General features: G+C 44.7%; 1 protein-coding gene across 1 annotated transcript in view; it reads right to left on the bottom strand.

Moving 5' to 3' along the window:
* The window catches only part of plcb3 (phospholipase C, beta 3 (phosphatidylinositol-specific)), a 43,348-nt gene extending 33,113 nt beyond the window's left edge, over positions 1-10,235 (bottom strand). The window contains exon 1 of the mRNA XM_079185294.1: positions 9,515-10,235. Coding sequence (XP_079041420.1) covers positions 9,515-9,613 — 99 coding nt within the window. The 5' untranslated portion in view covers positions 9,614-10,235. The remainder of the gene's footprint in view (positions 1-9,514) is intronic.
* Positions 10,236-17,146: the final 6,911 nt, after the last annotated feature.

Here is a 17,146-nt window from a genome sequence, read left to right as displayed (position 1 = left end):
GTCGGCTGGCGAGGAGAAGGAGATAGCAGGAGTGGTAAATGTTTAGATTGGGATAAGGGCAGAAGGAATACACGGGGGGAACGATGGGATGAAGGTGGATAGGAGACGGATTGGAAGGAAAGTTCGATGGTTGAAAAGGAGAAAGAAGCAAAAAAAGGTCAGGAGGAGTAGAAAGGAGAGAGCACGAGATCAAAGCCAAACCGCATCATGAGACCTTAATAAGCAAACAGGGAATTCAGTGGTTTTAAAGTGGGCGTCCGACTTAGAGTTACGTGATCAACTTGCAACGAAGCCTGAGCTTGAATATCTGCAGCCATTACGGCTTGTGTTTGCTCATCTCTGCGCGGTTTGATTTTCTGAGTCAACAGAAAATGATCACAATAAAAAACTGGAAAGTTTGGAGAGCCCAGATGTCCCAACAGCCAAAGTGCTGAGAACAAAGCAACTCTCATTCGTATTAGCAGAGACTACTGTGCTTTCTACAAAATGCATGACATGCAAATCAGTTGCAAATCAGAATGACCGTCTTGGGCGATAAAAGGCAAATTATACTGTTGTTACATATTCCCCGGAAATATTTGCTGCAGCTGATCAACATACTAACAAAAACAAAAAAACACCTGCAAATCTACTTATGCGATCTCTTCCGACAAATTTGACTTCAAAAGACAGATTTACGTTCCTTTTCAGCCAGTTTCCAACAATAAGAGCACCCTCACAATACACGTTTACAGCCGTTTCAAGCTCCACTGTGGGAGCGTGAGCCGTGTGAACGCTGCGGCCGCGCCTTCTTTAGGAGCAATAAAATTCAGACGGTGGGTGGCGATACCAGTTCTACACTCACTCAAAGTGAACGGCTCTCTCCAGAGCTTGGTTTCCTGTTCTGAACTACTGTAGAAACGTGGCGGACTCCGCGAAGAGGACCCGCTCCCAATGTAGGTGCGAAGGGTTCATTCTGAGCTACCGAAAATACCACGATTCTTGGTTTCAGGTGAAAACATAGTTAAGAACATTATATTCCATTAGTACCCATGAGATCCCCTAAACCCTACACACTGGACCTTTAAATGTATGGTTTCCATACACACACACACAAACTATGGCATAGCTGCTTTGTACTACGGTAGACTCATAAGCTGTAGGAATAGAGCATCCATCAGGTCATGTTCAGCAGCAATAAACAGGAGACAGAAATATCACTTCCACACATTAAAGCTGTATTGACTGTGTGATAATAACTATGTTTTCAATCTCAGTCTGACCCATTCGCACCACCCGTTTGGGCATGGGTTAATACCCGATCTCTCCCCAAGAGCACCCGGCATTTAAGGTCTGGATGAAGCAAAAATAAATATGTTCTGTTCAGAGTTTGTCAAACCACAACCAAGAGGGCAGCCAGTACATAAAATATGGTTTTAAGATTGTGAAAAAATAAGCAATATTCTCTGCTCTGAAACCCCGGGGGGCGTGTCTACTGGAGGCTCTGAAGCCACGCCCCATTAACACAGGCCCACCGATGCGGCGGCCCGCGAGGATTTATCGCGGTTTGCCAGACGGCCGGCACACCGCTGCTAGCTGGCAAACTGTCGGCTGTGGAAAATAAGTGATGCAACTTGTGATTGAGCAGCAGAAACACTGGTGCCGTGTGCTCTAGTTATTGTATATTGTTCGGGGAGGGGTGCTCCTTATTTGATTGATAAGAGACAAATTCATAGTTAAGTGATAGAATTCATCACATACACCGTGTGTTGGTATTACTTTGACAGTTCAACAGCTGTAGTGATGCTGCTGCAGGTGCAACAGAAACCTGTCTTCAGCCCTTAATATCAACAGCGGGGGACATTCCAATGGGCAGACAGCTTTTAGACAAATCAGAGCAGTGCTGGTTAGTACAAGTACGTAGCACAATGTATTGAGGTACGTTTCACCCACCCGCCTGTAGGGGTGAGGCCGATAAGGTGTCTCCCTCTCTTAACTGTATCTAAACCATTTCACAAGAGGCTCAGTTGATGCAACTAGTTCTCTTCTTTGCAGAATAGGTGGGGAACTCCCCTGGGACCGGATACACGTGCACATTTTCCCAGAAGAATGTGATCTAAAGGCCCATGTGACCAGTGATATAACAGCATCTCCCATATAGTCTTCAAGCCACACAGACAGGAAGCTGTACGTACACACACGTACACACACATACACACACGTACACACACACCATTTGGGTCAGATGTATTTGCATGTTGTGCCGGCTGAGTTTTACATACCTGGCGGTTGCTTTCTAGTGCTGCCCATCACCATGACGCACACAGTCGATACACTTGTTCTCTCTTGTATCTTTCCGTAATTCATCTTTCAATCTTTCCATTTGTATTCACGAATCTCCTCACTTGAAGTATTTTATTTGGTTAGGTTCAAATCAGGCAAAGGGTCAAACATTCTCCAATTACAGCATCAAAAACTGAATTTAAATTCAATTTGTCTTTATAAATTGAATAAGTTTGGGGTTTGGACTGTTGGTTGGACAATCTGAAGAAGTCACCAACATTGTAATGGCCATTTACAAATCAAATGATTCATCAACGGGCTAATGACAGTAAATATAGTCATTCATTTGTCTTTACCCACTTTTTCGTGCCAAGTGTCACTGTAACTATAGAAAGTTTTACAACACAAAATGTCACTATAGCTTCCAGCTGAAATGAAGGGTAATGGTTAGAAATGACTGCATGCCCTCCCTACAGGCAACTTGTTTACCAGCATACACCCTATGGTGCGTTTTCAGTGTGAGAGTGGGTGGTATGTCAATAATTGGACCTCACCCCGCTCCCTAATTAACTGCCATATGCAGAGACCCTCTGAAGTCTCGCCTCATTTCTTTTCACGTCTTTCTCTCCATGTCAATCATCCCTTCAAATCACTCTCCCGCCAACACTTTGATTGCCGGTTTCCCTCCTTAATAATTGATTAAAGACCAGGTCTCTTTCTCCAGAGCCCCTGACCCTCTGACAAACCCCTTCATTACCTGGCCGTAATGTCAAACACACACAAAGTGGGCTGGACCACCCTCTGAGGCCGAGGTCTTGCATATAGACTGACACCAGCTAATGAGTCCCTCTTGAAAACCCCACAATCTATGAGGGCGAGCACATGCAGAAAGACACACGTGGCTTCTGCCTCTCTTCCTAGATACGGCCTTCACCACAAATTAACGAGCGCGCGTTGTGCAATGCGAGTCAAGAGAAGCCGATAAAGAACGCAAACTGCTCCAATCGCACCTTTGGTCCGCCACAACGTGTGCATGTTCCGCGACTGGTGTGAGAAAGAGGGCCAGTGTGCACTTAGCGCGAGTGTGTTTGAGCCGCTGCTTTGGCAACATGGTAAAAGTTGATGACAGCAGGTGAACTTTGGACTCAAGAGAGAAAGAGAAAGAGAGACCGAGAAGAGGAAAGCATGGGGCCAGAGAGGGAACGTAAGCTATAGAATATAAAACAAAAAGGTCAGTGCGGTTAATATTTAGTGAAGTGGTAAATGGCGTGTGGGAGATGTGTTTATCAGAACAGCATTACATGCAATAGGTGTAAACATATCCAGTATTTGAGGAACCTCTGGGACTAATTTCTCCACAGAAGTCCTTTAACCTTCACCCGATCAAACATCCACTCAGGAAATGAACCACTAACCCCGCCAGTGGCAGTGCCATGTTCCAACTGCTGAACTTTACCCCGGTGTGCACAGTTTGCATTGACTTAAATAAAGTGGCAAGATTTCCGTTTCAGATCATCCGCCGTTACGAGTATCAAATTCTCCTGCACCAACGTCGGTGTCACAGCCACTGTTGGGTGTGGGACGGCTACAGGGATACGAGGATCATTTTCAGACGGCCTCTCCTGGAAGCTTTCAGTGTCGCATTCAGCTACAAGTACAACAAGTGAGAGAAATAGATGTGTCAAGAATGAAAAAGCTGACGTGTTGAAGACATGGTATTCACAGGACAACCACTAAAAGCAGGCAATTGCGTGGTGACAAACAAGACCTCTACCAACTCTGAGACACTTTTTAAAAGCTTCGAAATGTGGATTATATGGGCTGTAAGGAGTGGAGGACCTTTAAACCTAGTAGTACAAAAGAAAGAAGACAACAGAGGGGAAACAAAACTAAAAAGACCGGAAGCAGACAGACTGGAAGAAGGAGGAAGAGAGAGTTGATAGAAAGATGGCCACAGAAAGAATGGGGAAGAGATCTCATCCAAGATACAGAGACACAACAAGGTTACATGTGTAGCGAGTGGAAGCGAGTAGGAGTAGAGACGGAGCAGTCCAGATGTCAGTCCCACACTTCACATGTGGCTGTGGTTGACCTTCCACCTCTCCCCCCCCCCCACCCCTCCCTCTATCCATCCATCCATCCCTCGTTTCTCACCACTCTGTCAGGATGTCAGCAGTGTTTCTCGGCATGGCGTCAGACCTTCGCACAAGCCTGCGTTTCCTCCTCCTCCTCCTCCTCCTCTCACTCCCGCTCTCATCTCCTAAACATTTACCCTTTCACTGACCGATAATGGCAACTTGTGGCTTGTTGCTTCCTTCCGTCTATCTAGTGCTAAACCAGGGCATCCACTTTTTGATGGAAACACGGGAACAGTTGGCAAAAAAAGCGGGGCCCATTATCCCCACACCCCCACCCCCGCAGACGGTCACGATGACACAGCACCTCTGATTACAGAAGAGATCTGCAGCCAAAGATAGAAGCGGTTTCATTTTGGTATATTGGCTGCCACATCTCGGGTATAAAATGCGTTCCAAGTTGTAACGAAACCATCTCGCCTTGCGCAAGGACTTTCAACACCCCGTACAGCCAATGTAATGCACGCTGTGTCTGCAACATGAACAGTGGAGGCAGTTAGTAAAACATCTTTAATTTACGAGAGCAGCAGTGGATATTGTCACCAGTGCTGTGGCAACGAACATTAGATGGTGTGATATAAAGTGACGGTTTAACCAAGAACTGGCCAAAGCCAAGCAGGAACAACTAACAAGACAATAGAAGGAGCTGCTGGGCAACTCCCCACATGCAGAGGAAGAAAGTGTACAGGGAGAAATTTCAAACTATCAAAAAGAAAATATTATCCAAGTCAACGTTTTTACCGTACAGACGTGAGATTGGTATTTATCTTCCCATCTCAACTCGCACCAAGAAAGAGGATAAGCAAATTCAAAATTCAAAAATGCAGCATGTCGGTACTTAGAGTATCTTCAAACTAAAGGGGTGGTGAAAACGGTAGATTCCAAAATATCTCGTCAGGATATTTAAATGAACAAGTGTCTGCAGTCAGTTTGGTTTGGCAACAGTGTGCTGATGAACACTGAGAACAATAGCGGCATTGAAGTGTCTTTAGCGTTCTCAACTGTTGCGTCATAGTTTGGAGCTCCTCAAAGTGAACTGCGGTGCGTCCTGTAAAACTCCGACTGTATAATCTCAACCAAACTGCAGGAAACAACCTCAAAATGCAACATTTTATGGTACATCATGCTCTACTCAAGTTACAGACATTTGGAAGCCGGAGCCAAAACCGTCACATTCCCAAAACCGTCCAATTAAGCAGATAGTGATACCATGTGACTTTGTTTACAAGCCCTGGTCTGCTTGTAATTGGGCAATGTGAACATAAACAAATCAAATCAAAGAAATTGCACTTTCCCCCATATGGTTCTGAGCAAGGAAAACATGTAAGAGTGTTTGTGCCCCGAGAGGAATTCTCCTTTTGTTTAAAGACAAAAAGTGTATATACAGTGCGAATGTTCAAAGTATAACCACGCAAAGGCACATGATGTACAGGAAAGTGGCAGAGTGGAAGAGTATTTTAATACCAGGTGCAAATGTAATCCAGATGAATGCAACAGTCTTCAAAAGGAGGTAAATGTTAATAATATCAGGTGAGCAGATGATTGAGTATTTCCACTTTTGTGCGCTCCACGGCACACCGACAGAGAGCCGAGCTGCTCTGTGTGTTTAATTGGTTGTTTGGGAGGAATTTTAACTGAATTCCAGTTGGGATTCGTCTCAATTGAATTGTGGCCGGGCTTCAGAGGGCGGAGCAGCAGCAGCAGCAGCAGCAGACGGAGGGGAGGGGGAGGGTGGGAAGGAGAGGGAGAGAGGGGAAAATGGTTTGGCTCTGGAGCCTTACAACAAGCTCCAACAGGAAGTCATTCAATGGGAAAACACACACCCAGAACAAAACAACCACACACAGACACACACACACGTATATGAACACACACACGTGTGTGTATACAAGCCAAAACACAAAAGAGAGACGGTCAATTTGGAATGCATTCCTCATCCTCCTCCTCCTCCTCCATGAGTCAGTATGTGTGTGTGTGTGTGTGTGTGTGTGTGTGTGTGCGTGCGTGCGTGTCATTTGATGGGGCTTCAGTAGACTGCAACAGCATCTCAGCGACAGATGAGTATCAGGTAGAAAAGTGAAGGAGCAAAAAAAGAGAAGCTGAAGGAGAAGAGGCCGAAGATGAAGAAAAGCCATGTGGAGGAGGACGTGGTGATGAGGAAGGCGGCGGAGAGAGAGAAAGAGAGAGAGAGGAGAGAGAGAGAGAGAGACGGGGTGAAAAGTGGGGTTTTCATGTAAACAAACTGCACTGCCCTCGGGCATTTTCTGCGCGTGTGTTTGTGTGTGTGTGTCCTAATTCTTTTCTCACTTTAGCCAAATCCTTAAAGCGGTACGCCACGTTTTTTTGGGGACAGTAGCCCAATGGTCAACTCCCCTGTTAAAACACAGACGGACACTTAAATGATCCACGTGTCCTCGGTGGACTATTACTTCTGAGCTCCAGAACACTTTTATACCGCGGCTTTGAGGCGAGCAGCTCTTTTTGATAAATTACAGATGGATTCATCATTTGTCCAGGTAATCAATACATCTTAACAATAAACTTAAACAAATTCCAAGCAGCTCCCGGTGGTTCAGCAGCACGGTACATCTTCTTTCATTCCCATCCAACTGAGCCAAATTGAGTCACGCTGCATTTGATGTGGATTACCTTCAGAGTCCCAAGAGTCTGTTCTCAACTTGTAAAAAGGAAAGTGCGTGCACGCCGGCTTTGGAATCATTTACAAGATTTGAAAACACTGCCTTCGTACCAGGCAATCAAATGCCATATTTTTTTTAAAAAAGTGGCATGAGCAATTATTGAGCACTATTCAAATATGCCCTACAAGCTATGTGAGAAAGTTGTAAACATATTTTTATGCAAATCTGTGCAAACTTCTGTTTTGGCCATGCAGGTTGATCTCTCATAAAAGAGGCCGTGTATCACAACTTTTAGCTGCAACAAGTTCTTATTTTCTCATGTTTGGGACATTGGAATGCTTCGGTGTTATGATGGAGCCCAGGAGCAAATGATTGTCTGCCTTAAAAGCGCTAAATGATTCAGCTATACAAGTCATTAATTGTCATTATGACTAGTCAGTAAACAAGGTCATCAGGAAGACGTTCAGACAGTCTCGCCTTGCTTTTGTGGAAGGAAACAGGAAAATATGCGGTTTGTTCAATGACTTTCTGACAGGTTGGGGATAAGTCGAGGGGTCCCTTTGTGACAATATTACTAGAAGATGTGAAGCCTGTCTCACTGAGCAGTGTTGGCTGGATAACTGCACCGTGGGGGCTGCAATTAACAACGGCCTATTACCACTGATTAATCCATCACCGTTAAGTTGCTCGTTTTGTCCGACTCATAGTTCAACACGAAAGATGTTCGATTCACAATGACCGCAAACAGAGAAACGCATATCTGAACGATATGCCTTACGGGACAGGAAAAACTAACTGATTGAAGACGGAATTTGTACCGTCTCAACCGTGGACTCATTTTGTTATATTGATGTTTAACAATGGAGCATCTCAAATACAAAAGCATTCCTGCAATTATTCAGAATCCACATCCCTCCTCTCCCAGATGTGCTCTCTCTCTCTCTCTCCATCTATCCTCCATCATTCACATGTTGATTTTAGTGGGCAATAGCAAATAGACGGGATGAAATATACACAAGCATGCACATGTTTTTGAGTGTTCACACACTTTATCGCCAGCGTAACCATTTCCTGGGAATTCCCTTTAAGAGGGAGAGACAGAGAGAGACAGTGTGTCTGAGACTGAGGCAGAGAAAGGAAGGGAAATCAAAAGGACATGGTATGCACTGTTTGCGTGACAAGACCCTTCTCGCTAAGCCAAACACACACACACACACACACATCCCGATACCACTGCAGTGTGAAGCTCTGTTGCTAATAAGTGGTTTTACATTCAAAACTGGTGTTTGTCCATTTCTTTGTTTGCGTTTGTGCAAGTACCACCAAACCTGACCTCATATCTGCAAAGTACACCTATGATGAAAGCCATATTGGAACTGTGGACTTCTATCTGCAATAATTCGATGATCACCACACGCACACACAAACACACACACACACACACTTGAAACTGTTGGAAGACACAGGCCTTCAGTCAGTGCCAGATCAGTCAGCAACTCGGTTAATCATTGATGGCCGCTCAGACACATGGACACACACACACACACACACACACACACACACCTTCTTTCTCTGTAGAGATTGCAGAATGGCCCTGCACTCTGCCTCAGAAAACCCCAACACACACACACACACACACACATAATAATTATGGTCGCTGACATGGGCAGGCGTATGTCAGGGTTGCCAGACACACCGCTACAGAAATAAATACACAGAGGGGAAAATGGAGCAGTAGAAAGAAAGAATGTGTTGACATGATTTATGTTGTCATCGAAACAAAAACAACAACAACGTTTAGCAACTTTTAACAAAAGTATAAATTATTTCAGCTCAAGGTGCGCTCAAATCTCTCAAATGGAGACAGCTTCTATGGGATTCCCACTCAAACAGGTGCTTTCTCCACTAACCAGCTGGTGGGGGGGGGGGGGGGGGGGGGGGAGTACAGGAAGAGAGAGACACAGCAGGGTGAAAGAATGAGTCTGAACTGAACCTGAGCCCGAAGAAAACCGGCTTGACAAGAATTCAACACACACACACACACACACACACACACACACACTCAAGCACTGATGCCTGCTGGTACCTACAGGGGAGTTTTCTACTACAGTCTCTGATTAACGCACACTTGCACACATAGTGGGCTTCTGTGTTCGGAGCATTTTTCTTTTTTTTTTGGAAAGGCTGTGCACACACCTGCACACATTGTCCGTGTGTGTCTTACACGCACACAAACACACACACACACACACACATACACACCAGTCTCGTGTGTCCCTTCACAACAGTGGGCCTACTGTCAAAAGCAGGCTGTCATGTCTCGTGTCGTCTTGTCTCTTAGTCAAAGCCGATTACATCAGGAGGAACTTGAAGGAACTTTTTTTTTCTTTTTTTTGTTTAAGTCAAGAAACAAAGATTTGTTGTCACTTCGAAGGCTTTAAGAGCTGCCTGAGCATTTGGGACACGTTTCATTCTCACCTCGTCCCATTTGATGAATTTGCCCCCCTTCTTCAGCAATTCGTGGACGCACACGGGTTTGAGCTGCAGCGCGTGGACTCCCGGCTTGGCCCCGGCCATGGCGAGGGACTCCCTGCCCGGGTGCCAACGCCTAAACCCCGGCTACGGCGACTCCTTTGGAAGGCACAAAAAAAAACAACACTCTTCCTTCCTCCTCTTCCACCCCGGAGCTTGTTCTTCTTTTCCGGGGAGAGAGTGAACTGCAAGTGCGCGGAGAGGGAGAACTTTTTTTTTTTCAGACCCTGACCTCAACAGTTGGTAAACGTCACCGAGAGTTTGAAGAACATGAGGAGTAAAATCCAGAGAGAGAAGGAGAAAGACAGGACTGAGGCTGTTTCGGCGCGCACCGCCGCTGTCTTGTCCGCGTCCACGCAACGCGGTGGCGCGCCTTCAACCCCCGCTTTCTACTATGAGCTTTGATTATTATATTTGTTTATTTATCCCGAATCCTTTAATCGCGCACTTGAGCCCGCAGAGAGATCCCTTCCTTCCTTCCTCCCATCTGGTCGACCTCTCTCCTCTCCTCTCGCTCTTCCAAACTTTCTCTGCTTCCTCTCTCTCTCTCTCTCTCCTGTCGCCTCCGACGTGTTTCTTCTTCTCTACTCTCTTCCCTGCATGTTTCCAGTGGGGGGGAACAACAAAAAAAAGAGAGGATTCCGAGAGGAGAGAGAGTGAGGGACAAGGGCAGCGTCAGACAGCGCTGAGTGAACGAGGAGTGAGAGAGCAGGAGGGAAGTCAGAGATTGTGTAAAAGGGGTGTGTTTTAATTCAATTCCTCTGACTGCCTGTCCGTCCGCATGTTTCCTTAAATATACAGTGTGCATATACTGTCATGAACACGATCGCGTCCGTGTTTTCTTTAATCTGAAATCGTATTTATTTTCCCCAATAGTCTATTTGCTCAAACATTTAGCCAGCCTTTATGTTCTCTTCATCACAACTCCAAATCTCCCCGCACTTAAAGGTGCGCAGTGATTTAGTAGTGTGCGTTCATAACGTGTGGGGACTTGAAAGAGGCAGCTTTTAAAAAAATGAATTGTCGAATCGAAAAGCAGCAGAGATATCCTGACTTTTTGAACCCAAGAAGTCAAGCTCCGAAAGTCCTAAACTTCCCATGATGCAACTAAAACGTGTCTTTCATCCACTCCTGGGTAAGCATGTTTGCCACTTTGCAATACAGGCTTTCAGTTGGACATTTGTAGTCTCCCAACCCAAGTGGAAATAACCCTGGTGACGTTACATGGGGTCCTTTTTTTTCTTCAACTTTGTTCAAGCTTTTCTGGAGCCAAAGAGGACATATTCAACTGTTTTAACAGACAATGCATTTCTTCCACCTTGACATTACATTGACCGTGATGTGTAAAATGTCCCTGTAGTTCAGTGCTAAATAATATGAAGTTTATTGTAACAGTATACATCCACATACTGGCAACACCACACGACAGCCAGGACTAATCTAAGGAGGCACAAGAAGATTAAAAGGCATAAAAACTGTTTTATTTGATGAAATACTAGACACCTTCACCTCTTCAGGCATCAAAACACCCACCATTTAAAAGAAACTGTGAGCAACTCTTTGGTTTCTCTGAGCTATAAAGTCTGTGTAAGGCCTCGTTGGCGGGACTGTGTTTTAAAGGGAGGGTGGAACATTTTGGGAAATATGCACATTCGCTTTGATGGCGATAGACGATGGGATGAACAGCACTCTCATGTCTGTGCGCTGAATGTGAAACTAAAGACAGCTGCTGCTTAGCTTAGCATTGCAGGCTGGGAGCAGGGGACAGTAAGACAGCTGGCCCGGATTAAACTACAGCCGTGTTTAAAAGGAAAGTGCCGCATAGCTCCTTATATGTTTGGCATGTAAAATCTTAATCTGTAATCACTCATTTAAGATGTCAAAGAAAATGTAGGGGAGTAAAAAGTAGGTATAACATTTGTCTCTGAAACGTAGTGGAGTAGTATAAGGAAAATGAAAATGGTCAAGTAAAGTGCAAGTTCCTCAAAACTGTACAAAGTGTACTTTTAGTTTGACTTTTGGATATAGCCATCTATATGCCATCTCTTGGCAAGAAAGCAAATCATTGGATTTCTCAAAATGTCAAACTGTTGCTTTCAGGGGCCGCAAACCAAAAACTGTTGGTAACCACTGACATAGCATGAATGATAAAATGGTCCATTTAATATCACAGGCACACATGCCAATTAACTGCAGTCTGCCGGAAGCAAAATATAATTATAGGTTGTTTTTGCCTTTAATTGCTTTAAATTCTTTTCCTTATTGTTGACAGTGACAGATTACGTGTGCCAGTAACATTGTTAAAAACATGGTGGCAGTTATTAGAAATACACAGTCATCAGTTCCGAGGTCATTCTGAAGCAACAGGGGTGCTACTCAGGCAGTCAGGTTGTGAGAATAACGGTACATTTTGTAAACGATGATGTTAAATCTGCAACCTATAACCGCTGCAAATAATTTAGAGGGGTTCGGAGGAAAGGTAATCGAAGCCACTGGAAGTCATCAGATAACTTTCCCCCGCCTCGTCTTGATCCGTGGTATCGTGTTTTAAGGAGCGTGAGAGGCATAGAGGCTGCACAGTTCTGTCCCGTCCAAATCCCGCTGCCAAGCAACATTGGACTGCTCATAAAAAATAAAAAAAAAACACCCTACAGAGCAACTGATTTTTTGGCAATTGTTGCCATTCTCCAACTCCCTAACTACACCCAGCAGGAATGTCTGCTATGCTGCAGCCCGCTGACTGACTGATTCAGTGAAAGCCTGGTGGTGTGTTTTCCCTTGACCAAAACCGAAGAGGAAATCCAAAGGAATCAATCAGGAATAATCTGTCATGAACAGAACATTTTAAAAACATGCTGGTGTCAGTGTTACGTGACCCTGAGGAGGTGCACACATCCAGCGGGACGGACATTGTTTAACAATTCAGCAGCTAGACGGACTGGCATTGAGGTGGTTGTGTGTGTGTGTGTGTGTGTGTGTCTGTGTGTGTGTTTGTTTGTATATCTGAGCTGTGTGTGTTTTGTGTCCGGGCCGTAACCGTGTCCAGGTAGACTTGTTGATTAATCTGATCTTGAACCACCACACACACACACACACAAACACACACACACACACACGCACAAACAGGACTTCTCAAATGACAACAAATAAATGATGGACACATGCATATGCATTCTTTCAACAGTGCAGCACACATGCATAAGCAGGGATATTGTGTTTCTCTGCTGCATAATAAAAATGCACACACGCCTTTCCCCCTCTATACACACAAATGAATTTATTTTTAGCCGGACGGCATTATGGTGAACGCTGCATTTGAAGTGCAGGCACCTGTGGTGTCAATAGACGGCCTCCTCCCTCCATTCAGCCCTCTCTCTTTTCACAAATACATTCTCACTTTAGGTCTCTCTGTCCGAGCCTCTCTCTTCCTCCTCTGTGTGGACATCAATAGGACATAGTGCACATGGGGCTCATCTGAATTAATATGAAGTTAGGCAAAAAGATGATGAACCCTGTGACTTAGATCTTCAGAGCATTCTTATAGAGGAGGACTATCTACCTTGGGCAGTGAATGAAGTCATTCTCCCTCTGTGTGTGTTCTTAATTGAGCTTGTCCTTGCTTTAGCATTATTAGTGCATGTGAGCGTGCCCCGCATGGTTAGCTCGCGGCCGCTGCTCTGCACAGCTCTCGTACGGCGGTCTCTCTTGTTTACCCTCAGGTAAACACTGTACCACTTTTGTCATAGTTTGCACTGTTAGCACCGTTTGCCGAGAGCCACCGACTCTGCCATTGCCATGTTGAGAACCGTTGAGAGGCAATAAAAAAATGACCCCAATCTTGTGTAACGCGCCTTTAAATGACCCCCTGGCTTATAGCACCACCAGCAGGTTAATATTGAGTGACGTGTCCTGATAACTACTCGATGGCATGCCATGAAACAGCTGCAGTGTCCTCACAAGCCCCCTTCATAGGACCACAAAAGACATGGGATAGAAAGCTGAAAGAGGAAAAGGGAGCAAAAGAGGACACGCAGACCATAAGGAATTGTAAATGAGATCCAGAAAAGAGGAAGATTTAAAGGGAATGTAAGGGGTATAGATAATTCAAGGGAAATATAACTGGAGCGAATGTAAGATCTAATCATATTTAGGTATTTACTCTTTTGTGTCAGTTTAACAGGGTTTTTCCTATTTTCTGGGTCACATTCAGGAAAATTCAAGCATTAGAAAGAAAGAAGGTCAGTAAGAAAGACGGAAAGCATGAAAGAGGGGCTAAAGGGAAGGAGGAACGGGGTAGAGACCTAGGAATGAGCTATAGGCTGTCAGAAACATCCTAATGGCCTGTTAATAAAGAGGGTTATGAAAAGAGAATAAAGGGTGACAACAGAGGTTACAAATGGAACAAAGTGAGGGACAGAGACACGTGGAGAAGAGTTTGCAGAGAAAAGGAAGACCCACGACCACTTCTCGCTCTCTCTTTCCCTCTCTCTCTCGAGTAACAGCCAGAGCTCTCTCTCTCCAACGCAAAGCCGTGGACTCACAAAGACACATTGTATAAAGACACACAGGCATATTCACTGTCTTGCCACATTCACACTTGCCCCTCTGCCCCCCTCCCCCCCACCACCACCACCACCACACACACAGAAACACACACACACACACAAGCATGTACAGTACACACACTAGCTTTAATAAGAAAGGCCTTGACTCAGTCAACAGTAGCAATACAAAGTTGATCAGATTACTCTCCGCAGCGCTGCTGAGATTTTTACCCTGAAGTCGCTGACAGTTCACTTGAGACTGGACCCCATCTGTCTCCATAACACCGCGCCGGTTATCGTCTAGAAAAGCTATCATGTGGGCTTGTGAGCAAAGTGCTGATTACGGTTTTCCCCAGAAGAGGCATTCATATACAATGCAGATGGATACGACGGATGCTTCCATTCATCACTGTCCACTCTTTCCCAAATGAGTGTAGCTCCTTCCCCCTGCAGCCTCAGCATGCTCCAAATGTGGGACTGCACCCTGGACTTCTGCTCCTTCATCACTGTCACGTCTGCAATGTGATCCTATACTGCCATCCGTTGGCGGCACGGTGACACTGCCGTCCCTGCTAAACTGGATTGCGCAACAGTTAAGAATGTGGATGCACTAGTTCCAGCTCTGCATCTCCTGTGCTGTGAGAACCATGGGGGTGTAGCCCTACCTGTGTGTGTGTGTGTGTGTGTGTGTGTGTGTGTGTGTGTGCGCACCAATCACAGCGATCTGCGTTAAGTGTATTTGCTCAAGTGAATTCGGAGACAAAACCATTGTGTATACAATAGCGCGTCATAATTAAGGTTTGCTGAAGCAGGACACTATGAGCACATTTGAGAGAGACCGATTGGGATTCCAAACTGAAAATCTGTAAATAAAATGCAAACCACAGAATACGATATGATTGGATTCAAATGATTTCACAGTACGCCTCCATGGTGACTTCATATGCTTGTGTGTTTTGGCTTTATTTAGTTTCATGCATCATTGTGATATGTGTCAGTCAATAATTCCACTTGATGTCAGAGATTCTTGGTCAGGCTCTGGTATTTATGAAGCTTGTATCTGTGTAGAAAAAAGAAAAGTGCAATGAATGGCCAGAAACAAATGAACTGATGTATGGATAACTGAATGGGCCTATACCAGGCACAGGCCCAGGGGCCCAAAGTGTAAGCCCTCCTCCTCCCCAGCCTTCAGCTACAAAATGTTACTCAATGAGCCACGTAACAATCAGGAAGAGACTCAAAAGGACCACAGAGAATCCTGTAACGCCAGGAGACAAATGTCTGTGCCCAGGGGCCCCATTGTCACAAGATCCGCTCATGAATGTGCTCAGTGGAAACGGCTCAACGGTTCCCCCCTGTGGGTGGGCGACTTCCTAAACTTCTGGCTGCCTGTACGAGGCCGAGGAGAGAGGTCTGCATTTCTGAGAGCAGTCCCCCAAATGGAGCTCCAGGAGTCCATGTAAATATAATAAATAAATTGCAGGTGAACGTCTGGTTTGCAGTGAACCCCCTGGACCCGAGCGAGCCCCATTTGGGGTTTACAAGATTTTTAATCTATCTATGCCAAAATGATGCCAAACAGCTCTGTTAGGATAGATTGTACAATATGAGTGACAAATAAAGTGAAATATATAATTATAAAGTATATAAAATGAGAATTTTGCATGTTTTTGTTTAGATAAACACCTATAATTGGGGTTTGCTTCACTTTATTTACACCAAATCTTTTTGTGAGGTACCTGCACCCTTTGTGCTATGAATTGGGAATGTTTTTAGGCTAGCCAGGGCCTCATTTAATAAATTACAGTGCTTTTTCTTCAGACGAACTTGGGAATTTTCCCTGTTTGCTGTGTTTGCTGTGTTCAGCTACTATTAACCAGTAACATATACACAATATTTACTCATCTCATCAAATCTCACAATCGTGTTAGTGTTATTCAAGCATCAACATTTTTAAAATAGACCTTGTAGTTACAGAATTGTAGTCTCTTTTGTATGGGTTACAATTTTCGAGAAAAGGCCTAAAAAAGGCTTAGGGTCCAAAAGGCTACGCCAAGGTGAGGGCTGTATGCGGTGACACTATAGAGGAGGAAGTATAGGGACTGAGAGCAGACCACCGACTTTGTCTCTTCCTCTTATGTTCTTACTATGCAGTACTTTACTTGCATGACCTTTCTAAATGCAGGATTTTGAATGTACTATAGTTCTCTTCAGATTGCAGTTTAATAATAGTAATGACGATAACAACAACACTAACAATATTTGCAAACTCGAGGTTTTATAGTGAGATTATTTGAGCTCACTAAATGACATTTTCTCACACCCATGCACTATACCGTGTACCTTGGACCTTTTCACTCTCCCCCAAGGCCGCAACCGTTTCAGTGTTGCATGCAAACATTATACTGACTTCCTCTCTAGAGGTCTGTGTCCGTCTGACATGAAGTGGAAACACCCAAATATCACAAACAGCTCAAGTCCACTTGTGCAGATGTGCACTAGTTTGCGTTTTATACTGACTGCAAGTCTATGTGTGTCTTGTGTGAAGTGTATGTTCAAGTTACCGTGTGTGTACGTACGAGTGTGTGTTGTCCTGTCTGTGCTTACTCAACTGTAAGTTTCAGACATGCTCACTGAATAATTCAGGTTTCTTTTTTTAAAGTATTGTTGCCATGATTGTCTGAAACAACACACACACACACACCAATATGAGCATGTTGACAGATGTGAACACCCCCATACACGCTAAAAAGGAGAGAGAGGGGAGACATTATGAATTAGCTCCCTCTCTTTACCTCCCCCTACACCTCACACTCCTATTATTATTGAAACTCTTCCTATTAACCAGCCTAGCCGGGTGTGGGGTTCCCTGCTGTGACAACACAATGGACAGACTGTGAAAGACTGGGACTGGTTTCCTGTTAATGGAACACTTCCAGTAGTTTGTTTTTTTGCTAATCTCTGTTGAAGCTTTAGGATGAAATGTAAAAGTTCCAAAACTGAACCCAAACTAGAAAATCCAGCTGCTCCAGCT

This window comes from Pholis gunnellus (assembly GCF_910591455.1).
Source record: "Pholis gunnellus genome assembly, chromosome: 23".
Lineage (NCBI taxonomy): Eukaryota > Metazoa > Chordata > Actinopteri > Perciformes > Pholidae > Pholis > Pholis gunnellus.
The sequence above is the reverse complement of the archived record's forward strand: the minus strand, read 5'-3'. Positions and strand labels throughout refer to the sequence as shown.